General features: G+C 52.9%; 1 protein-coding gene across 1 annotated transcript; it reads left to right on the forward strand.

The window, feature by feature from the left end:
- Nucleotides 1-614: 614 nt before the first annotated feature.
- LOC309684889 (electroneutral sodium bicarbonate exchanger 1-like) lies at nucleotides 615-23,971 on the forward strand (the record flags this gene model as incomplete). The annotated part of the gene is made up of 24 exons (XM_082500731.1): nucleotides 615-644; nucleotides 9,123-9,204; nucleotides 9,888-10,031; nucleotides 10,435-10,570; nucleotides 10,761-10,921; nucleotides 11,870-12,058; nucleotides 12,205-12,314; nucleotides 12,445-12,602; nucleotides 12,977-13,064; nucleotides 13,498-13,644; nucleotides 13,809-13,900; nucleotides 14,389-14,563; nucleotides 14,698-14,831; nucleotides 15,719-15,964; nucleotides 16,067-16,172; nucleotides 17,065-17,226; nucleotides 17,929-18,042; nucleotides 18,396-18,557; nucleotides 19,123-19,374; nucleotides 20,154-20,222; nucleotides 21,515-21,688; nucleotides 21,789-21,923; nucleotides 22,347-22,444; nucleotides 23,884-23,971. 24 exons carry the CDS (start codon nucleotides 615-617, stop codon nucleotides 23,969-23,971), a joined length of 3,252 nt encoding a protein of 1,083 aa, XP_082356857.1.
- Nucleotides 23,972-24,189: the final 218 nt, after the last annotated feature.

The following is a 24,189-nucleotide window of genomic DNA, read 5'->3' on the forward strand; positions in this document are numbered from 1 at the left end:
CTTTTTATGTGCATAAGAAGAATTTCCACCTGATCCAGAAGAAGGTAAAGCTGTTAGACCGAGTTGGGTTGCGGGTTGTTAGTGTGGAGGGGAGTTTTAAGCCCGAAAAGTCATCTTTTGAACGGCGTGTCGGAATCCTGTCCTTGGGATGCAGCTTCATGCTAAAAAGACACCGGTACGAAACATAATTTTCCTAATGTGTAATTACCAAAGAAATTGAATCTCTCCGGTACAAAATATGGGAAATATTAAAAGAATAATGACACATTCCGTTGACCATCGGCGTATAATGTACAGTTCTGCCCTCCCAAGGCTTCTTTACGGCCCTTTCAGAAGAAGGGGGCTCGTTTTCGGCCTGATCTCACCTGTGCGTTGTGCTGTGGGGACTGCAGACAGAGGGGGGGACAGACAAAGAGCGCTGGATAGATTTGTTGTGGGTCTGTGCCTTCGGTGTTTTCCTGCGGTATTTCCCTCATCGATCGCTTCTGGTTTTCTCCTGACAGATTCAGACGAAGACCGTGGCCCAGTGTGTGGAATATTACTACACCTGGAAAAAACACGTCAGGTTTGGCGCCACCCGACCAGGACAGACAGCCAAAAGACTCCAGCGAGGCATGGATGAGGTGGAGGGGGCTGAAGAGAAGGTAGGAAAACTGCCGGGGGTGGGTGCAAGATGCCCCATGGACGCATTGTCTCGGGCTCTGGGAAACGATCCCCTTCACATTAAACTTGCTTCTGATGATTTTCGGGGATGTTTCGTGACGTCCCAGTGCTCCATCACAGGAACTGCCGGTGATCCGCCTCTGTGTGGGTCTTGCCAAAATGTTCCTTGCCAGGAAGCAGAAATGTGGCTCACAGAAATACATATTATTTAGGGGTTTTTTTTGATGGCAGCCACTGGGTAAGCATGTCACTTCAGTTCTCTGTAATTCTACTGTTCTGCTGAGGACAGTAGAAATAATATGGTTTTTCTTTCACCATCTGTCTTTGCACCCCATCCTCCCCGTCGAATTTCAGCATTGTTTTGGCTGTTTTAGCGTTTGGAGGAGCTCAGCGGGGCAGGCTGGGGCTGATAGAACGCGTTCCACCCAGCACACAAATAAACCCCTCACTGCCTAGGCCGTTTGGGGATGTTTCCAGCCAGTTTTTCGCTTTAGCTGTCCCCCTTGCTGAGGAGCAGGAGAAATGAGCACAAGCTGTCTGGTTTACAGGCTGGTTGCAGCCCAAAGAAGAGGCGCCGGCTCGGGCCCACCAAGAAGCAGAAGAGCAGCGAAAAGACGCCCCGTGGCACAGGCAGTCCCTCCCGCCATTCCGGGGACGCTCCGCGCGGGGTTGGAGGCGCAGGCGACGCAGCTGGGTTTCCCTGCGGGCAGTGTGGAAGGTGAGCTGCTCGCTTTTTCTTCTTGAAACTCACTGCTTTGGGCTCAAACAGATGGAAACTCTCCGAGATGGCCGGGGGGCAGCAGAACTAAGGGCAGCTGGAGGATTCCCCCTGTCCCGCCGCCACCTGCTGCTTTTGTTGGACTTTTAGCTGAAACCGCTGTGTTTTCCTGTGCCTTTGAAGGCCTCACGGTCTCTTCCCTGAGGTGTTGGGGCACCTGTCCCGCGCCGCACATGGCCACATGTTGTCACCACCATTTGTTTCATAGCCGCTTTTCCTCTGCGCCTGTTGGAGCAACGAACCTGTCGGGATTGTTCCTGCTCAGTTCCATCCTCCTCCCGTCTCCCCTGCACTCGGGGCTCCTCCGTCTCCCGCTGACTGCAGCCACAACGGTTTCTCTCTCTCTCTTTGAAGGCCCTTTCCTCCCATTACAGGCCTGGGGCGGTTCATCTCCTTGGGCGAGAATCCCAGCGTTTCTCCTTTGTTTGGCTGAGAAAAAGGTTCCACTGAAGTTCCTTCTTGCAGTTTGCGGCCCGAGGGCTCCTGCGCTGCAGTCGCTCGTGCCAAGCGACATTGCTCGTGCCACACAGAGCCACTCGAGTTTCAGTCCGACCCGATTTTGATCCATCGTGATGTTAATTCTCCTATTTTAATCCCCAATGATCTGCCGTGTTTAACCAACGAGGTCCCACCCAGCCGGGGGTACCGGCAGAGACTGTGTGGCACCACGCAGCAAAACGCACAAGAAACTCACAAAATTAGAAGTAATAAAACGTCGTCTAACAAATTTTTTTTTCTTAGAAAAGGAGTTAAAAATCCCCGTTTGTTTTTTCCCTTCCAGGGTGTTTGGGACAGTCAACGGGAGGAACGCGCATGTGAAATACCATCACCCACGGGAGGATCGGAAGGCCCTGGGGACGTCTTCAAAGGGCGGCGAAGCCGGCAGAAGCCCAGAGGGTGACCTCCTCCCGTTGGCAACTGGGCAACTGCCGGTGCAGCCCAGCAACCAGGTCCCTTTCCTCCACTAAGAAAACCCCACCCACCATCTCTCGCCTCCAGCAGCGCCTGAGCTCTGCGGAGGGTCCACCACCACGAGGTCACCCCCGCTCCAGAAAGACCCAGAAGATAAGAACAGCAGAGAATAAGGTATTGTATTTAATAGTGTTTCCCCCTTAGGTGATAGTGACGTGTAGATTTTCGGTCTTAGTTAGGCATCTTTTAGCTCTTAGTTTTAGGCTTTAGTGTTGTTCTGATAGGAGTAAGGTTTGTTGTTCTTCTGAGAGGAGTAAGGTTTTTTTTTTATGTGTTCTCCTCAATTTATTAAATTGAGCTGTTGAACGTTCAAGTCCTGGGGCTGCTCTTGCTGGGTTTGAGCCAGAAATAATCGAAGCTGTCAAAACCCGTTCTGTGCGGTTGGTGGTGCGAAGCAAAGGAGAACCTGGGCCTGCGCCACACAGTGCTGTTCCCGGGTTGGTTTTCCCACTGGAGAGCGCAGCGGCACTGCCATGACAAAGCCGGCAGCAGGATTGGGGCGGGTGAAGGCATTGGATGTCTGCGAGGCCTCTTGGTTATTTGCCAGAGTCGGCGTTGGCCTTTCGTGCTGCACTGTAGCGCCCATCAGTGTTTGTTTGCACAAATAACGCAGCGTTTGGCAGTGACAATGGTGGTTGGGTTAGTTCAGGGAATGACATCTAAAGAAGGGGGCTGGTCTCTGCTGGCGGTGTACCGGGAGGGAGAAAAGGTTTACTTTTCGTTGCCAGGCCACCTGATTTTCATGGCTTTGGTTTTTTTTTTTTTTTTGTTTGGTTTGGTTTGGTTTGGTTTTTTTTTTGTGTGGCTGAATATTCCCGCCCGGTTGAAGCAAATCTGTATTTTGGTTCTGTTTTGTCTTTAAAGGATTGATCTTCAGGTCTGGGCCATGGTAAACTTCTTTCCCCGAAGCGCCCGCTTTGCAGAGCGGGTACGAACATTCTCCTTTTGTTTCCCATCACTTGTATTTATAAAAAAACTACCCTAAAAGTCAGAAGAGGCATCGGCGTGTTCACACCTCTTCCCTAAGCCTGCTCCTCACTGCCGGTGCTGCCCAAGCGATGCCAAAAAGGCGGGAGTTTGGGAAAAATACCCGGCACCCTATCTAACTGTGGTGTCCAAAACCCCGCGGGTCGATTTAACCCCCCACTGACCCAGGGAAGGGCTCCACGTGCCAGTTCCTGTTCCAAGTCTTGTTGCTGTTTCACATTGATTCTAAAAAATCAGAATGTGGATGCAAGAACAGAATTTGGACCAGATTCTCCGGCGCCAGGACAGTGCACCGATGCTCCAGGGCGCTTTCCCCAGCAGCGAAGGCCTGGTCTGGCAGGAGGGCGGTGGCGGGGATGGCGAGGTACTGCCTGCTCAGCTGCCCCATGGCCGGGAAGCGATGCTCGTTCTTCTTCCACCAGCTGGTGCTGTGCTTGCAGAGGGGCTCCAGGATGTAGTTTTCCAGTTGCTGGTGGATCTCGGGCATGCTCTCCATCGGGTCCTACCCCAGAAGGATGTCGTAGCTACTCTGAGACGGGGCGCTGGCGCATGGGTCCTTGCGAGCAGGCAGCTGGCTGCCGGCATCTGCGCCCGTGGCTTTGGAATCTGAGTTTGGCACCCCAGACTGGGTGGCAGATGGGGACTGGTGGTTGCAAACCCACAACAGCGTGGTTCTTACTGGCTGGTGCAACTCGCTTCTCAGGCTGGGGCTGAGAAACTGCATCTCCTTGAAGCGCGGGTCCAAAACAGAGGCGATAACTGCTGGGCTTTCGAGCACTTTCTCGAATGCAGTTCCCTTCAGTTTGGAAGACGGCAGAACACGGAGAATGGCATTACACGCGATCTCCTCCTTGGTGTATTGATTGGACAGGGAATCAGTCAAAAGAGAAAATAAGAAAAATTAATTTGTTTTCTACTTGGATGGCAGAAATCTACGAGAGGCAATAGAAGTCGGATGGTTGAACAAAATCTTGCATGGCTTTGAGTTTGCCCTGAGCTGACAGCTGCAAAGCCTATTGTGAAACCTACTCATTTTTGTGATCGTAGTGATTTTTGTTAGTGTTTTGTTTGGATGTCTTAAGAGTATCGTTATCAAGCAATTGTCTCCCCCCCAGCCCCGCCATGCCCACCAGCAGCAACGGGCCGATGGGATCCTCAGCTGTCAGGTGGGGGGCAGCGGCACCAGGGCAGGGAGGGCGATGCCTGGTACCCCCGGGCGGGCCATGCCGACGGTGTGGCTGGAGAATGCTCCATGGCTGCTCACTGCGGCATTTCTCATGGCTGGGGGGAAACACGTTGGGAGCAGGGGGTGGGGGTGAATGGGGGAGGCAAAGCATCTGCAAGGGGCTGTGAGGGCCATGGAAAGGGGAGTGAAGGGCATCTGCAAGGTTGGAGGGGGTAAGGAGGGTGGTAGGTGTCTAAAATAGGGTGCTGGGGGTGTGCAAGGAGGGGGGACAGCAGGCCGCTGAAAGGGGGTGTAAGGCATCAGCAAGGCATCTGCAAGGCAGAGGGGTGGGGGCTCAAAGGGGGAGGCGAGGGGTACCCAAGTTGGGTGCGGGAGGGATGTGAGGAGGGGAGGAAGGCACCTGGGCAATGCCTGTTGGGGGTCTCCCCACCAGACCCCCCCTCCTCCGCATCTCGATGTGACCCCCTGGTGATGCTGTGGCCCTTCAGAGCAGGGGGACAAAGGCCACTGTCCCCACAGAGCCCCATGCCACCCGGTCGCCTCAGCTATTGTCCCACCGGGCGCTTGCACGGATGCGCCCGGTGTTGGGGTGCAGGCAGGAGGTGGCTGGGTGGTCCCCCCCTCTTTCTGCATCTCCTTGGCCCGGGGGAGGGCCTGTCCGCCCCCCCGCTGCACCCATGGGACCCAGCTGCAGGAGGTGCTCTCGGGGGCAAACGAGAGGTGGGGAATTAATTAATCTGCCCTGAAATTACAGCTCACGGGAAAGACTGAGAGGAATTTGCGTCTCTGCCAGCAAGGGAAGACGGTCACGTCCTGGTGATGCTCAGCTGTGACCTGCGTGTGTCCCCCCCTCACAGCCCCACTTTGGGGCTCTGGAGATGTGTCCTCTTCCGGGTCCAGTCCCCGTCACAGCCCAAATCCTGGCTCAGGAGCCGGAGGGGTCCCTGCAGGGGACGGTGCTGACCCCCACGATAGCAAAGGAGGGAGCCACAGGACCGGTGGCTTCGTCTGGGTAGGATGGAGATGGAGAGGGGCGAGGAGGGGGGTCTCCTGCTCCACCACTAGAGCAGCTCCCCCAGTTTGGCCCCTCATCCCCTTATAACACTGGGATCAGTGTTATTAATTACACTTTGCGCGAGATTAATTACACCAATCCTCCCTCCTGCTGCTGGTGGCCAGTCCAGCTTGCGAGTGACGGAATGAGGGGGCTGAGATGGGAAGTTTGCCTGCTCGTGCGATGCTTTTGGCCTCCCCTGGCACCGGGAGGACTCAAAGCCGGACCTGAACCTCTGCTTTGTGCTTTTCCTCATCCTCAATTACACCGAAGCTTCCCCAGGGAAAGATTTTTCTTTCTAACTGGAGGAGTTGCACTGAGACAGGTAAACTGAGGCAGGACAGTCAAAAGTCCCTCTCTCTCCTGCTGGGACAAAAAAAACCCTGCAGCAAAATAATAATTTGGAGAAGTTTTCTTGAGAGGGAACAACACTCTCTGCTCCGAAAGTCAAAAGTGAGCTTGCCATCCCCTTTCCCAGCCCAGTTTCGATGATTTGATGTTTTCCAGGCGCCTGGCAGCGGCGGCGAAGGACAAAGAGGGAAGGCGAAGTGTCTGCAAGTGCTGGTACCCATCCTGGGATGGGATAATTTGCTTTCTGGAGGCATCTCTCCATCCTGCTCCATCCCATCCCAAGCCCACGCGTCCACAGATCCCATAGACTTATTAAATCCTTAAATCCTCCAGCGATTTCCTCAATGAAATAACCTTTCTGAGTCCATTTGGGTGTCTTAATCGGGAAAAAGAGGGTTTTGAGTGGCACCGTTTCCTTCGGTGGCATCTCTGTGCGAGGTTTGCCGCGATTTCTGCTGCAACAACTGGGGAAGGGCGATGGGATTCTCGGAGTGTCTTGCCACGGACCCGCTTGGCTTCTTTCTCCTGTATTTGCGCCTGAAGCTTTAATACTAAATAATAAAAAAGCAGCAGAGATCTGAGCTTGGATCCCAATGGGATTTTAACGGATTAGCCCTCGGTGTCACCCTCCTTCGCTGTGTTCTTTTACACCCCGTGTCGCCTTTCAGGGCGAGCCGGGGCCGTTAACCTTTGTGCTGAGCAGCGCCGGGGAGGAAGTTCATGACAGCAAATGAATCTGTAGGCTGGAAATGAGGGATTAGCTCCGCTCGGAACATAAAGTAGGGCTGGAGATAGGTGGTGGAAGCGAGGAGAGTAAAACATGGGGCTTCTCTGGCCATTTCCGTACGGCGTAGGACTTGGTCTGTCTAACGAGGGTTTATGGAAGCAGCGAAGGGACGGAGGCTGTGCCGAAGGGAGACCTCCCTGAAACACCCTGATTTGATGCAGGAAATGTTGATGAAAATCAGGGCTGCCCCATAACGGGCATTACCCCAACGGTTTGTGCCTCGTGTGGTCTTTTGGCAGTTTGGGCTTTCAAATACACCCAAACACTGTGTAACACCTTTTGCCCTGCCGAGATGCAGCGTTTCCACCCCTTTTCTCTATTCTGGATAGTTTTTCCTCAAAACAGAGCTGGTTTCTCCCCATCCGCTAAGTTTTCCAAGCGGGATCAGTATTGGGGTGTATGGCTTTAAATAACTGCCGGGGTCACCCTGAACATTCCGATCCCAGCAACGGTCGCTGTTTATGTGCTGGAGATGGTGCAGACTGGGAGTCACTGGTCTGCAGTCGGAGGGTTTGGTCCTCTGATTGATCTGGAGGCTCAGTTATCCCCCAAAACTGGTGACCAACTTGAGGATGAAGCAGGAGGAGGGTCCCAAAATGACACTTCTGGAAGAGTTACAGGTGGGAGGGCTGTGCCGAGGGTCTGCGCATCCCCCAAAAAGGGGGGGAGACTTCCCAAAATCCCACTGGCATGTCGCCAGAGCAGGGAAGGATGCGGGGGGATGATGCTTTGTGCCCTGCCGGAGGCAGGTTTAGCATCGTGGGTGGGAGCACAGAGCCAAAATGGTTTCTGAGAGAGAAGCAGACTTTCCCCATGTCGCTCGGGGGGGATTTGGGGAGCTGTGATGCCCAAATCGCTCCGTTTATTCCCACTCTGACACCCCTGTAACACACTCAAGCTCGCTGTTGTATTTAAATTGCAATTTTATTTCAATTGTGATTGTATCTAAGTTGCGATTTAATTTAAATAGTGATTTAATTCAAATTGGGGTTTTACTTCGGTGGCGATTTTACTTAAATTGCAATTTAATTCAAATCGGTGTTTTATTTAAGTAATGATTTTACTAAAATTGCCATTTAAAGCGATTTGATTAAGCCCCTTTTGTCCCGTGCCTTTTCTGAGGATGGGGTTTGGGTTTTTGAGGTTTTTTTCCGGTAAATCTGGAGGGGAGCAGACACATTGCTAAGAAGGGACGGAGGGTGGTGGAGATCGGCGTGGGAGAGAGGACAGGAAAGCTACAGGCGTGTCATAATCCGGCTGCCGGGTGACGCGGGCGAGTGCCGGGAGCTGGCGGGGAGGTCGCAACAAGTCAGCTTTGAAATTAGTACTCGGGGGCCAGAAAAAGCTCATTCCCAGATGGGAACGTTTGTTCCTTTTGCTCATTAAATTAACTGGTGAGCGGGAGGTGTGACCTTCCCAAGTGTCGCTGCTGCGCGGCAGCAGGTGATGCCATTCAGTCGAAGCAGGGATTTGGGGGATAAAAAGCAGGTTTCCGGTATTTTGCTCTTCTCTAAAGAGAAGGGTTTCCTGGAGGCCCTTTGAAAGTTGCAGTTGCGACTCGAGTGTGAGACGTGGCTGGGTTTTTATTTCTTTGAGCGTGGTGATCCCGGTGATGCCCTTCCCCAGCCCAGGGGGCAAGGGGAGAAGAGAACTCCTGTAGTACTCCTTTGGCTTTTAAGGCACAGATGCTCTTTGTGCAGCGCTGGCAGTGGTATTTCAGCCAAGGAGGGCATTAGCTCTCAGCCCTTGGCTTTTCTTTTGAGGAGAAAAACGCAGTTTTGTGTGGAAAGCAGGCTTGCAGCAAGAGAAGCCCGAGCCTGGTTGGGCTGAAGTCGAAGCTTCACCCTTGCAGGTTCTTGAGGGCCTTTGGAGGTTGGTGGTGGCCATGTCCTGTGGCCAAGTGCCATCTAGTGAGTCCTGCAGGTATCACGTTTGGAGAATGAAACTGGCTGTGCTCAAAAGTGTGGGGTTGGGTTCCCCCACCCCACCCCACTCCACCCCCAGTTTGGAAATCCCTTTTTTAATTTTAATTTTTCGAAAGGAACCACAAGAACGAAGCAGGAGGTTTGGTTTTGGTTTGAAACACTCAACTGTCTCCCCTTTTAGTAAATCCTTCCAGACTCACGGTATATACAATACAGGTGACATTACAGGTGGTTTTATTTGGGTATGGGAATAAAAACCTCCAAGTCTGCGTTTTTAGGGCTGTGCCTGGAGGAGGAGACACACAGAGGTGTGATGCTCTTGGGCTCGCGTGGCCGCAGGGATGGGTGATGACTGGGAGGACGTAAGGGAGCTCTCCTCACCCGGCCCCAACTTGTATCTTCTTCTCCTCACTAAACAGAGACACGACGAGGAGGCGGTGATTGACCAGGGAAGAACGAGCACCGCTGTCACTATTCACTATGAGAAGGAGGAGCTGGAAGGTGAGTCGGGAGAGGTGCCACCAGCCCCACGCGTTTTCCCGTCGCGCAAAGTCCCTGCCGCGTCCTGTGCTCAGCGTATGCATCACCTGCAAATAAACAAGCACAGTTATTTTCACATTGTTTTAATATTATGGCTTTTAGACAGAGGGGAAAAAGCCCCCATGGCATCTGCGGTGTGAGCGTTGGCCACAGACCTTGGTAGTTCCCAGCTTGTTTTCTCAGAGGCTGCTCTTGGCTTGGAGAGGTCAGGAGAATAATTTGATGGCTGCAGACACAGGGCTGTGATTTTCTTTTTTTTTTTGTTCCAGACTTCATTATCACAGGACTGATTGGATCTCCTCTTGTTGCCTTGTGCCATACAAAGATTTTAAAAATAATTACCTTCTGTGGCTGCTTAATGAGCAGGTCTGAGTGTTGTCCAGCCAAAGCTGGAATTTTAGACAAGGGTTGATATTTTCAGGGCACTTTTAGGTGACCCGGAGCCATCGCTTGTTGTTGCTCTATTGTTGCAAAGTTAAACAGGCTTGGAAAAAAGGATGTCTCTGACATTCAGGGATGCAGTGAAACTAAAATGAAGAGAAGTTGGTGTTTCCTCCTGGGATGGATGCGCTGGTTTAATCGTGGCAGCGGTGTCAACCGTCTCCACAATATCGAGAGTGATGTGAACACTGCTTTTTTCGCAGGCCACCGCACCCTGTCCGTGGGCGTGCGGATGCCGCTGGTGAGGCAAAGCCACCGGTGCCACCGGCACCACCGACCCCACCGCCAGAAGCATCGGAAGAAGGAACGGGAGAAGGACTGTGCCCCGATGGAGCAGGGCTACCACTGTAAGTCCCGCCACAGCATTCATGAGCCTCCTCGGGGCTGCGTGGGTGCTGGGGTCCTCTGCAAGCAGGTCTGTGTGGCTGATTTGTGTGGTTTGCTGTTCTTCTGAGCGAAAGTGGCATTATTTGGGAGGCAGTTGAAGGCATAATGGATTGAGGCTGGTCTTCCTTAGAGGGATCCTGCCATTAAAAATGGAAACGTGGGGAAGGAAAGTGGCCCGTCCTTATGCAGAGGTGCAATAGATGCTTCTCCTTCTCCGTGGCTCTGTGCAAGCCCGGCCAGACCCGGGGGAGAGAGGCTAGCCCAATATTTAGGGCTGAACTGGTGCCGATCGATGGCCACTTTGCGTATGAGCGTGACGGGTCGAATGCAGGTGTGGTAACGGGATTTATCTTCTGCCCCCAGACACCCCATCCCAGCGGGTGCAGTTCATCCTCAGCACCGAGGAGGACGAGCAGCACGTTCCCCACCACTTGTTCACTGAGCTGGATGAGATCTTCCTGAAGGCGGGTGAAGATGCCGAGTGGAAGGAAACGGCAAGGTAAATCCCTGCCGCCGGCTGCGGTGGCGGCCGTGGGCTCTGCCTTCCGCTCTCTGGGACGTGAAGCTTTGCAGCTGCAGGTGCCGATGCGCGGAGCCTTCTCCTCTTGCCGCCCCGTAGCTGCACCAAAGGGGTTGCAGAGCTGAGGCTGTTTTCTTGCAACGGGGCTGATCGTGCCCAATGTCCGCAGGTGGCTGAAGTTTGAGGAGGACGTGGAAGATGGCGGCGAGCGCTGGAGCAAGCCCTACGTGGCCACGCTGTCCTTGCACAGCCTCTTTGAGCTGCGGAGCTGCATCAGCAATGGGATGGTGCTGCTGGATGTTTGTGCCAACAGCATTGAAGAGATCGCAGGTACTGAGCGCACTGCGTCCCGCCGGGAACGGCCGAGCTCAATTTGCCGTGGTGCCCTTCACTCCCGTATCAAACCCTGCCCCAATGGCACGTCCTTTTCCAGAACCTCCGCTGTGTTTTTAAATCGTGGGTTGCTTTTTGGATGTAGACTGGGTGTACAACAGTCACATCAGCTTTTTCTCCCAGTATGGGAGCCTTTTGAAAACAATTTGTGGGGTCAGAGAGGCGATTAGAGAATATTCTCCGGCCAGAAAGGAGTGTCAGGGCTTGGCAGGCTGCTCTCAGGAACACGGAGTCTGTGTAAGAGCTGAACCTCCTTAAATAAACTACTTACTACAAGCTGTTTCTTCCCGTTCTTGGGTTTTTTTTTTCCTATTGCCTTAACATCCAGGATTTAAGAGCTTTAAAGGCAGAGTTTATCTGGCAGGTGACCCAGCAGCATATTTCTGTGGGGAAGATAATTGAAGTTAATTGAAAAAGCGGCTTTGGAGAAATTATCTTTGACTGGCAGGTCTCCATTCAGCCCTTGCAAGAGCTGGAGAAGTCGGAGCCGTTCTTAGCACGTTTCTCCCCGGGCTTGCCAAATTGCAGTCGATGGGCAAAGGAAACTCTGGGAAAGTCTGTGCTAGAGATTGCTTATAATTTGTTGAATTGTGTCGAGTCTAGAAAGTCTGTCTAGAAACGCCAGATCGGGCAAAAAAATCACATTATCTAGGATGGGGAATAATTATCTGAGCGGAGTGATGAATAAGCACTTTGATGATGGCTTTTAGCAACAGAGAATTCTTCCTTTCGCTGCAAAGGCTGAACTGCATTAAAACGTCTTGCTAAGCAAGGCTGAGCCCGCGTTAGGGTATCCTGCGTGGCGCAGCCTTCGCCGGGGGCTTGAGGGGTCGGGGCTTGGGGACTTTCTGCTCTGACGGCTTCGTTTCCCGTTGCCATCTCCAGATATGATCCTGGGCCAGCAAGAGCAGTCCACGGAGTTTGATGAGCGCACGCGGGCGAAAGTTCAAGAAGTGCTTTTGAAGAAGCATCACCATCAGAACGAGAAGAAAAGAAACAACCTTCTCCCCATCGTCTGCTCGTTTGCTGACATGAGCAAGAAGCAGTTAGACGTGCATCCCCTCGGCAAGCCAGGTGAGGGTTCCTGCAGGGTTTGGTACCCGGTGAGGGTTTCTGCCAGGCTTTGGCACCAGGTGAAGGTTTCTGCAGGGCTTTGGCCCCATTAGACTTCTCCCGGCAAAGGAGAAGTGTCCCGATTGCTCCTTGCCTGTCTTTCTCAGTGTCTTTCTTTCTCCTCCCAACCCAAACACTCACTCCTCATCCATCTCCCACCACTGCAGAAGCTAAAAATGGGGTGAACCATGACAGCCATGCGATGGATCTAAGCAAGGTGAGACACTCGTAGCTTTCTTACGCCTTTAGGCCAGATTTGCTCTTGCAAACTTGGCTGCAGAGTGTTCTGCAGAGTGCGGTGGGCTTTGCTTTTGGGGTAATAGCTGAAAATCCCTTGTCGTGCCCAGGCGGAGCTGCGCTTCATGAAGAAAATTCCCACTGGGGCTGAAGCGTGCAACGTGCTCGTAGGAGAGCTGGATTTCCTTCGCCAGCCCATCGTGGCATTTGTCCGCCTGAGCCCGGCTGTCCTCCTCTCGGGCATGACGGAAGTTCCCATCCCAACGAGGTCTGAACGAGAAGTGCAAAGTTTTTATTTAAAAAATAACCACCACAACAAAACACCAAATTGCACGCATCAGTTGGGCGTCCCAGGGGAACACGGCCAGTGGGAGCAAGCACGTTTCTCCCACCCACATCTCCGTGCTTTCATTTCTCCCTTCCCTGCTGGAGCTTTTAAACCCATTGGTCAATTTTAATGAAAGTTGGCCCCAAACTCAAATTTGCATTTGGTTTTGATGCGTTTCAAATTCATCACTGGAGTCAGTGAGCCTACACGTCCCCCCTGGAGCCACGCTCTGGGCTGGGAGCTCCCAGGGATTTCCTTGGGCGCCCTTTGAGTGAGGCCATGTTCTTCTCTCTCATTTTGGTTTTCTTGCCTAGGTTCCTGTTTGTTTTGCTTGGACCAGGAGGAAAAGCCCATCAGTACCATGAGATCGGCAGGTCCATGGCTACTATCATGACGGATGAGGTGTGACGAGATAAGAGATATCTCTGGGTCATTTTTTGGGGGCTTCACCTCTCCCTGTCTCTGTAGTAGTGAGGAAGAGGGTTTGCTGTCCCTCTTAGCTGCCTGCAGGAGGCTAAAATCCCACCTGGGCTGCAGCCCGTGCCTCATCCTTCTCCCCAGGGTCCCCAGCACGCTGTCCCCAGTGGTGGCATTGCCAGGGCCAGTGAAACTTCTCCTCTTGAAGCAGAAGGCTGTGGTGTGCCATGGGGGACGGGAGCCTGGTGGAGATGGTTACAAATACTGTGATGCACAGATTTTTCCTTTGGGGGAATATTTCCTGCCATTTCCAACAGGCGATATGCGGAAAATGACCTTGCATTTAGCCAAGAGCTTATTGCACTGGTTAGGACATCCGAGATGGGTCATCCTCTCACCAGGTTGTCTCCTACGGCAGGTTTTCCATGACGTTGCCTATAAAGCCAAGAACCGGGCTGACCTGGTGGCTGGCATCGATGAGTTTCTGGATCAGGTCATGGTTTTGCCGCCAGGAGAGTGGGATCCCTCCATCCGAATTGAGCCCCCGAAAAACGTCCCTTCGCAGGTGGGTGCTGCGGCAGAAGGAGGCACGAGGGGGACGGGCAGGAGGGCAGCACGGCTGGGGGTGCTCCTCAGGGGCCCAAATTCACAGGTCACATACCCAGCCCAAAAAGCAAAACAAGCCAGTGGCTGCAAAGACATATCTTTATCTTATTTCCATTTTAACAGGAAAAAAGGAAGGTGCCAGAAGCTCTCGATGACAGCGCTTCTCACAGCAAGCCGGAGAAACACAGCGGTCCTGAACTGGAGCGGACAGGAAGGTGTGAACTGAAATAGTTTGGTGGGGTGTTTTTCTGTTTGCCCCTAACATCTGAGTGCGCACCTCCCTTCTAGCAGAGTTTTGGGGTGAACTGGGTCAGTGAAGGGGCTCCAGGTTCCCAGCTTGGTCCCCTGGGCTGGGTGGGTGGGAGATTTGGGCAGCTGGGCTCAGCCGCAGCATGGTTGCACACAGGTTTTCTTGCTTTGGGGTGGAAGCAGATGTGTAAGTACCTCCAGGTAGAGCTCTGCTGCTTCTCAAAGTGAGGGACTGTTGCAATAAGAGGGGGTGGGCTCTCAGGTTTGGTCTCCTTTTCTTTTTGTTGGAGGGGTTTTTTGTATGCCTCAGTTTCTACTGGGGCTAAAATGGGAGAAGGAGACTTCTTTTTAGCAACAGAAGTTACTCTGTGCTTGTGATTGTCCTTCCTCAGCCAAGAAAACTTAATGCAGTCTTCCACAAAAATGGTTTATTTTTTTTTTTTCCTTCCTCCAGGCTCTTTGGAGGTTTGATCCGGGATGTGAAGCGAAAAGCCCCCTGGTTCTGGAGTGACTTTCGGGATGGTCTGAGCCTGCAGTGTCTGGCGTCCTTCCTCTTCCTCTACTGTGCCTGCATGTCCCCCATCATCACCTTCGGGGGACTGCTGGGGGAGGCGACCAACGGCCACATAGTGAGCACCTCTCTCTGTTGGGTGGCACGGGGGAGGACAAAACTCATGCAAAAGTCCTTGCTGCAGTGAATTTGCACTTGTGTTTTTCCCCCTAATAATTTAATTACTCACTGCTGCCTCTCTTCCCCGGACAGAGTGCCATGGAGTCGCTGCTGGGCGCATCCATGACCGGCGTGGTGTATTCCCTCTTTGCTGGCCAACCTCTCACCATCCTCGGCAGCACCGGCCCCGTCCTCGTGTTCGAGAAGATCCTCTACAAATTCTGCAAGTAAGGCTGGCTGCTGCGGCCAGGTGCTGCGAGCGCCTTTGGAAGAAGGCAGGGATGGAGAAAGGATGTTTTTCTTAGTGGTAGTTGGTAGATTTAAGTTGTCTTCTGTGTCACAGAAGATCATGCGCTGCTGCTTTAGTATGTGACGGTGCAGGAGCCCTCGGTCTCTGAAGGATGGATGGGTGGTTCGGGGTTTTTAGGGTTAAAGTGAAAGAGCAGGAGGAGGAGAAACCACAAGGATGTGGATGCCCGAGATGGACTGCACAGGGAAGATGAGACAAATGACTCCGGTTTGGGAATGAGGGAAGATTTGCTTTCCTCTCAGTACAAACTCGGGCACTTTTTTGCATGATTTTTGCTGGAAGTGGAAATATATTTTACCCACATATCCAAAGAGTTTTCTGGTCCAATGTTTTGATGATTTTTGAGAAAGCAGGAGCTTTTCAGGCAAAATGGATATTTTCCATGACAGTCTTTTTGTTGTGGCAACTGTGATGGGAGATTAACCCCCCTTATTGCAATTAAATGTATTCTGAAGCCCCAACTTGCTGGCAGCAGGTAACTGGGTGCAAACCCAGCCGGTTTCGCTGTTAGGGCATCAGGGTGATGTGGGAGAATACCACCTTCCACAACAGGGACCTGACCTCAATTAGCCTCCGAGGCATTAACACAAGGTCATTGTTAAATAAGGATTAATTAGCCTCTCCTCCTGCGGGCCCACACCCTGCGCCGCAGCCCCGAGGCTGTCTGTCGTAGGACGCGGAAACTGCATTTACCATCCGCAGCCTTGACACGCTCCTGAATTGCTGCCGACTTTCCCCGAAGGAAGGCACGGCTCGGAGCCTCTTGCTGCCCTCTCCACCCTGCGTTTTCTTTTGCTTTCCCAGGGACTACGCGCTCTCCTATCTCTCTCTCCGGGCATGCATCGGGCTGTGGACCGCCTTCTTCTGCGTAGTGCTGGTGGCCACCGATGCTAGCTCTTTGGTGTGCTACATCACCCGCTTCACCGAAGAAGCCTTCGCCTCCCTCATCTGCATCATCTTCATCTACGAGGCTCTGGAGAAGCTGAGTCACCTGCGAGTGACCTACCCTGTGCACACGCACAGCAAGCTGGACTTCCTCACCGTCTCCTAGTGGGTTTCTTCCTCCTAAAACGCCGCTGCCCCTTGGCAGGAGCTCAGGGCTGCACCTCCATCGCCTTCCCCTCACCCCCGTCTTGGCTTCTCTCCTCCCAGCTGTAAGTGTGAGGCACCGACCCATCCCAGCAACGAAACCCTGCAGTTCTGGGAGAGCAACAAGATCAATGTGTCTGGCATCACCTGGGAGAACCTCACGGTGACTGTAAGTGCCCCGAGTCACTGCTTCCTCGTGTCGCGGCCGCGGGGTCCAGGGGCACTGGCCTGGTGCAAAGCTCAGAGCCCTTCAGGTGATGATGGGCTTCCAACTGTGCTAGTGCTGCTCTGAAAAGTTGTTACTTCAGTCTAAGGTTTGGGTTTAACCCCCTTGGGCCTGGGAAGGAGAGTCCACCTCATCCCCGACATGGTGGGCAATAACTGTTATCCTCAGGACAGCGGTTCTGTCTGGGAGCAAGGTTCAGTGGGTGCTTTGGTTATTGGAGAAGTTGGAGGACTTCAGTTCATGCTTGAAGGCTGTAATTAGCTTCCTTAATTGGTTCCTAGTAACTCCAGGCCTTGCTTTCTTACTCAGCGCTGTCTGAAGGTACGTGCATAAACTTGCATGTCTGAGCAGCCCCTTGGGCCATTGTTGCTGCAAGCAGAGCTCAGGCACAGGGTGGGACGCTCTTATGGACATCTTCACCCCCCTTGGCCGTGTCCTGTGAGCCCGACCCTGGGAAGGGACAATTTGTCTCTTCTCCTTTCCTGTCGCTGTTGTCTTAGCCCTCCTTCCCCGTTCCCTCCTTCCCCGTCCCCAAGAGTTTCCAGTGTTTCCTTCCCCTCTGGTGTCTTCTTCAGCCACGGTTACCTGCTGTTCAAGCAGAGGATGTGCCATAGGTCTGTGGTACGGTGTCCCATCACATCTCCTCTCTCCGCTGTCTGTGTAGTTCCATGTGTCACTTATTCAGCTGCTGTTGATCGTTAAATATAAATCTCCACTAGCTGCAGCAGTCCCGAGGTCACAGATCTTGGAGCAAGATCCTCCAAACTCCCTAGTTATCCGAGGTTTCCTTGCCGCATGTGCACTACCTTTGTGTCCTGATGCTCTGTTTCCCCAGGAATGTCGGTATTTGCATGGAGAGTTTCGTGGACCTGCCTGTGGACACGATGGCCCCTACACGCCCGATGTCCTCTTCTGGTGCTGCATCCTCTTCTTCTCCACCTTTGTCCTGTCGGGCTTATTGAAGAAGTTTAAAACCAGCCGTTACTTCCCGACCAGAGTAGGTAGAAGACGGTGGCCAGCAGCAGTCTCCACACTCATTTCCCAAAATGGCTTTCCTGGAGCACTAAGCAGTGTTTGCCACCACTTGGTCAAACTGGGAAATATTGGACCTTGAAGGCCAAACTTGGATGTCCCTCACTCATTTCCAGGAGTGCAAAACGATCGTAGCGTTTCCCACCTGCCTCTCAACCTGCCCCGGAGCAGTTTTTTGCCCAGGCAGTGGGAAATCGGGTCTTCCAAAGTTGGTTGTCTGTTGTTTTTTTGTTTGTGTTTTTTTTTCACCTGGTGTGCCCAAGGGGAAAGTTGATTCAAATGAGGAACTGCCATAGAAAAAGACACAAAAGACACTGTTTCTTCCTTTTGAGGAGTAAATGATGCCTCAGTGCCTTATTCCCATTGTAGCTGTGAGTGCAGCTGTAGTGGCAGATGTCTGTTTCCTTATTTTTTAAGTTATTGGCTTTTTTTTAGGGTTTGAATTTAAACAACCCTTTTCCACCTAATTAAACTTTTTTTATTGCCTGACACCAGATCTCGCAGGTACAAACACAGCAACAGTATCTAACCGAGGGATTTGGCTGCATCTTCTCAGAGTGGTGGGAATTTGTTAACCAGCCTTAATGCTGTTGATGTCTTTAACTTTTCCATCTCACAATATGGCCCTGTTTGTGCTGTCCCTTTCAGCTCTGCTTTCTTGCCCCAGGTACGGTCCACAGTAAGTGACTTTGGTGTCTTCCTCACCATCGTCGTCATGGTCCTCATTGACTTCCTGGTTGGGATCCCGTCGCCGAAGCTCCATGTCCCCCACATGTTCAAGGTAATGGGGTGTTTTGGTGTGGAGCTGCTTTCAGCTCTTGGGGATGCCACAAGGTGATGCTGGGACAGGACAGGGCTGAGTCTGGAGATGCTGGTGGTGTTACCATCTCCTCTTCCACCTCCAAATGCATTGTTTCCTTCTGGAAAGAAGACGCCAGCCCCAAAACTTGATACCTACAGAAGTATCTATAGGTGCTTGCGACGAGGACGCTGGCACTGCTGAACCCCGTAGGAGAGGGTGACACGAAGGCAGGGCCAGGAGATGAGGCGGCACAGCGATGGAGAGGAAAATCAAAGCCAGTGAAGTGGCTGGGCTGGGAGTTGATCCTGATGTGTGTTTTGGCTTTGTTGCAGCCTACCAGAGACGACCGCGGGTGGTTGGTCAACCCCATAGGGCCCAACCCTTGGTGGACGGTGTTGGCCGCGCCCATCCCAGCTCTGCTCTGCACCATCTTGATATTCATGGACCAGCAGATCACGGCTGTCATTGTCAACAGGAAGGAGCACAAGCTGAAGGTAAGGGGCTGCAAGAGCTGACCCCATCCCCACCCCACTCTGGGCTGCAGGTGTGGGGAGAAGCTCCTATGCCAAGTGCTTTGTGAAGGCGTTGGTTTGGGACAATGTCAGGCTGTGTGGCAGGATGCTCTGCTGGATTAGTGATGTCACAGGGAGCAAACGAGGGGAGTTCAGATGAGCAATCTTTTGGAGGAACAAATTAATTTTCAAGCACTACAGAAGCGTGTTTTTGTTTCAAAACGCCAGCAGGAGCTGGGGGAAGGAACTGTTTTGATGCACTGCCAGAGATAACTCAGGGTCACATCTTGCTTGCAAACAGTAGAACTTTCTTTATGAATGAAAATAGTCTTTTTGTTTGTTTGAGAAGTAGCTATTGCACAAACCTCCCAAATCCACTTGGTCTGAACCCCTGCCAGATTTTCACGAAAGGTGCTTGCGCAAAGACCGGATCCATCCTTATTTTTGCCAATTCTTCTCTTAAATTTTCAAGAGGGTGACTTGCGCCCAAGTAGGGTTTGAGTCTGAGTGCTGTGGGATGCTCTGTTCCTTTTTTTGCTGCCCACAGAAAGGATGCGGGTACCACCTGGACCTTTTCATGGTGGCCGTGATGCTTGGGGTGTGCTCCGTGATGGGGCTGCCCTGGTTTGTGGCTGCGACTGTCCTGTCCATCACCCACGTGAATAGCCTCAAAGTGGAGTCTGGCTGCTCAGCTCCAGGAGAACAACCCAAGTTTCTGGGCATACGAGAGCAGAGAGTCACCGGCTTGATGATCTTTGTGCTCATGGGCTGCTCTGTCTTCTTCACTTCGGTGTTAAAGGTAAGAGGAAAATGCAAAATGCCCAACAAGCGTGAGCTTTTTGGAGGTTATACAAAAACCATCCCCTCCCTCCAGGCCTGAGTAGGTGTGGAGCAGAGGAGGAGGCGATCCCAAACCTTGAGGCTTGGCCCACGGTGGGAACCAGCCTTAGTTACCCTTTCCACCAGTTTGGTGTCCTCGAGGCAAGCGAGCAGGACAACTGCTTTAATTCCCAGGTGTCTCTCAGGCCCACCTGTGTTTATGGGTTATGATGAAGTGGATTCAGACCAGTACACTGCTCTCTTTCAAGCAGGCAGCACCTTATGGGATGCAATTGGCTCCCCCAAATGCCTCCCAACAGCCGTTCCCAGTAGCTAAACATACCAAAATCATCCCCGTGGGCTTCCTTGTGTGTTCCTCCCACAAAGTCACCGCAGCTCTAGGCTAAAAGGAGGCACTTCGCTTTTGCGTGTTGCCACAAAAATGTGTAGAAATGTTCTTCTGCCGTCACAAAACGTGGCGTACAGTTTCATGGGTGAAATGGCCTATTTTCCTCCAACCTTTCAGGAAAACGGGATTATTCTAATGAAACGTAACTCAGAAGCTCAGCCTAAAGCAGAGCATTCACTCACTCACTCGCACGCACAAAACCTCTACGGGTTAAGAGGTGACACATCTCTAACCCTGTGGAAACTGGAAAGCTTTAGGCAATTTTAGGCAGTGCCTCTAGAAGAGAGCAGTAATACTGAAAAAGCAATTAAAAAAATAAATTATTGCATTCTTTTTTTTTAATTTCTCAGTTTATACCCATGCCTGTGCTTTACGGTGTCTTTCTCTACATGGGTGTGTCATCGCTCAGAGGGATTCAGGTACGGACTCTTACAGCGTGCAGCTCCCTGCTGTGTCATCTCCAGAGACGCAGGAAAAAAGCAGTGGTGTGGGAGAAAACCTCCCCAAAAGCAGGCAGTGAAAGTATTTTGTATAATGAAAAGATTGGTGGGGGCACAGGAGGTACGTAGGGCGGGAGGACCAGGCAAGTTCAGCGCGCTCTGCATCATGGTTTGGGACAGGGCAGTGTTTGGTGTGGTGAAAATGGGGGAATTCAGTGCAAAGCGAAGGCGATTTCTACTGCCGGTGGGAATCCTCGCTGGGGGATTGAGTGGGCTGAGAAATGCCAAATAACAAACAGAAGAATAGAATATATTAAACATATACTTTTATAGAAGAACAGGGAGGGGGAGGGGGAGATGGTATGAGGAGAAGGACCTGGGGGTGCGGACTGATGAGAAGCTCACCGTGAGCCGGCAATGCGCGATCGCAGCCCAGAAGGCTGACCGCATCCTGGGCTGCATCAGCAGTGTGGCCGGCAGGGGGAGGGGGGATTGTGCCCTCTGCTGTGCTCTGCTCTGGGGAGACCTCCTGCAGTGCTGCCTCCAGCTCGGGGGCTGCAGCACAGGAGAGCCATGGACCTAGTGGAGCGGGGCCAGAGGAGGCCCCGGAGCTGCTGGGAGGGCTGGAGCCCCTCTGCTGGGAGGACAGGCTGGGAGAGGTGGGGGTGTTCAGCCCGGAGAAGAGAAGGCTCCGGGGAGCCCTCAGAGCCCCTTCCAGTGCCTAAAGGGGCTCCAGGAGAGTTGGGGATGGACTCTGGATGAGGGAGGGGAGCGATGGGACGAGGGGGGATGGTTTGACACTGACAGAGGGCAGATTGAGATGAGATATCGGGGAGAAATTTTTCCCTGTGAGGGTGGTGAGGCACCAGCGCAGGTTGCCCTGAGAATCTGTGGCTGCCCCGAGAATCTGTGGCTGCCCCATGCCTGGAGGTGTTCAAGGCCAGGTTGGATGGGGCTTGGAGCAACCTGGGCTGGTGGGAGGTGTCCCTGCCCAGGGCAGGGGGTGGGACTGGATGATCTTCGAGGTCCCTTCCAACCTAAACCCTTCTGTGATTCTATAATAGAAGGACATGGAATAATTGCAATTTGGTGGGCAGCTCTCATGTACACACTGGTTTATAGATGGAGCAAAGGGAAAACGGGTGCTGCTCCCAGGAGGAACAAAATGGGATCCAGGATTTCTCACTGCACGCAAAACTCCTTCCATGTCCCAACAGGGCCGGAAAGTTTCCGCAGCCCCAAGGGGTAACTTTTCCGCTTTTATTTTGCAGTTCTTCGATCGCTTGAAGCTCTTTTGGATGCCGGCAAAACACCAGCCGGATTTCATCTACCTGCGGCACGTTCCCTTGCGGAAGGTGCATTTCTTCACCGTGATCCAGCTCATCTGCCTCGTCCTGCTCTGGGCTATCAAGGTGTCCCGTGTTGCCATCATCTTTCCCATGATGGTAAGAGCCGGTGCCGCTCAGCAGCGGGACGTTTGCAGCGTCGGAGTGAGACGTAGCATCATCTCGCACCTCACCCCCTCTTCCCTCTTATTTTGTGAAGGTTTTGGCTCTCGTGTTTGTCCGGAAAGTGATGGACTTCTGCTTCTCAAAGCGGGAGCTCAGCTTTTTGGATGACCTTATGCCAGAAAGCAGGAAGAAGTTGGCCGATGCCAAAAATGAAGGCAAAGAAAAAGAGGTGATGCTTGCTGGGTGCTCGGGGGTGGGTGTCTCCCTCGGGCTCTGAGATTGACTCTTTCTGTCACAGCTTCTCTTGAAATACTGGGGGAAAATCCAAACTTAATAGAAATAGATCCTGACAGCCTGGATCCTGCATCATAATCTTTTTTTCCTAAATTAGCAGTGAGCTTAACACTTGACTAACGGTATAATTTTTAAAGGAGCCATCTATAATAAATATTATAATCATGATGGAAAGAGTTGCTCATAAGGGTGGTTTTAACCCCCCCCCCCCCCAAAATGTTTGGAGTGAAAGGTCTTTCCCCGGCTGCGCTAACAGAAGGTCAGAAGGAGAGGGCAGCACGTGGGTTTTGCTGGGTGTTTAGTTTATCTCCACTTCGATCATAGACAGAGAACTTTGATTTGTCCCTTTTTATGTCAGGAGTCCCAGGAGATGATGGAAGCTGCTGCTGCAAACTCCGTTCGGCTGCAGCTGGGCAAGACCAGCAGCGCGGATATCCCAAAGCCAAGCAGCGACAGGTAAAGCCCCACCAAGCAGCAGGACCCCCAGCAAGATCAGCCTGAAGGGGGTTGGCAGAATTTTCTCCACGTTTATCTTTGCTGAGCATCCCAGCGCCATGCACTCAGCTTGGCGGGAAGAGCAAATTTACGGGCAGGGCTGCAGGAGGTGATGGCAAGGCTCTGGCTCCGAGCAGAATGGCTGCACAACTCACGTTTGACCCCCTAAAACACGCTTCATGGGTGACTTTTAAGGAGGAGGGTCTACCGTAAACTGAGGAGCTGCAGGCCTGGTCTGTCCCCGCGGTGGCTTAAGGAGCCCACTCCAGGGCTAGACACCAGCAAGAGTTCAATATCTTCATGAGTGACCTGGATGAAGGGATGGAGGGTACCACCAGCGAGTTTGCTGGTGACACAGCACTGGGAGGGGTGGCTGACACACTGCAAGGCTGTGCCGCCATCCAGTGTGACCTGGCCAGGCTGGAGAGTTGGGTGGAGAGGAACCTCATGAAGTTCAACAAGAGCAAGTGTGGGGTACTGCATATGGGGGGGAATAACCCCCTGCACCAGTACAGGTTGGGGGCTGACCTGCTGGAGAGCAGCTCTGTGAAAGGGACCTGGGAGTCCTGGGGGACAACAGGGTGGCCATGAGCCAGCAGTGTGCCCTGGTGGCCAAGAAAGCGAATGGCATCTGGGGTGCATCAAGAAGAGTGTGGCCAGCAGGTGGAGGGAGGTCATCCTCCCCCTCTGCTCTGCCCTGGTGAGGCCACATCAGGAGCGCTGTGTCCAGTTCTGGGCTCCCCAGGTGAAGAAGGAGAGGGAACTGCTGGAGAGGGCCCAGCAAAGGGCTACGGAGATGATGAGGGGACCGGAGCATCTTTCTTATGAGGAAAGGCTGAGGGAATTGGGGCTTTTTAGTCTGGAGAATAGAAGACTGAGGGGGGATCTTATCAATACTTAAAGGGGGGGCGCCAGGGGGACGGGAACAGTCTTTTCTCAGTGGTGCCCAGTGACAGGACAAGAGGTAATGGGCACAAACTTGGGCACTGGAAGTTCCACCTAAACATGAGGAGGGACATCTTTCCTGTGCGGGCAGCAGAGCGCTGGCACAGGCTGCCCAGAGAGGTGGGGGAGTCTCCCACTCGGGAGCCATTCCAAACCCGCCTGGAGGTGTCCTGTGCCACTGCTGTAGGTGCCCCTGCTCTGGCGGGGGTGGGACTGGGTGAGCTCCAGAGGGCCCTTCCAGCCCTGACCAGTCTGGGATTCTGTGCAGAGCCTTTGCACAGAGCTGTAGCTCTGCGGCTCTCCGGCTCGCCTTCCAAACCTCCTCCTCCCGCCCAACCCGCTGTGCTTATGCACAGCTTTGGTTCTCCTCCCCCCCGTTCCTCTTGCTGGTGCTGATGCGCTGGGTGGCGTCAGTTCCTGCAGTCACGGATTGCTGTCTCAAATATTTATTGCAGGACTGATCCTTCGGAGATTAATATCTCGGATGAGATATCAAAAACAACTGTGTGGAAGGCTCTCACTATGAGCACGGAAACAGTCTGAATTTGGGGAGAAAAGAGGTAAAGGATCGCGTGGGAACGTGGCCGTGCTCCTTTGTGAGCGGTGGCACGTGCCTACGGCTTTTTTTTTTTTGCCGGCAATGCCGAGCAAGCGGCGAGGGCTGCGGCACACGAACCAGCTCCTCTCTGCCGGCGCGGTCCCACGAGCGGGGCAACAGCCCCACTGATGACGCTCTCCCTCCTTTTCTCTCTCCTCCTCCC

This window comes from Vanellus vanellus (assembly GCF_965231255.1).
Source record: "Vanellus vanellus genome assembly, contig: HAP1_SCAFFOLD_38, whole genome shotgun sequence".
Lineage (NCBI taxonomy): Eukaryota > Metazoa > Chordata > Aves > Charadriiformes > Charadriidae > Vanellus > Vanellus vanellus.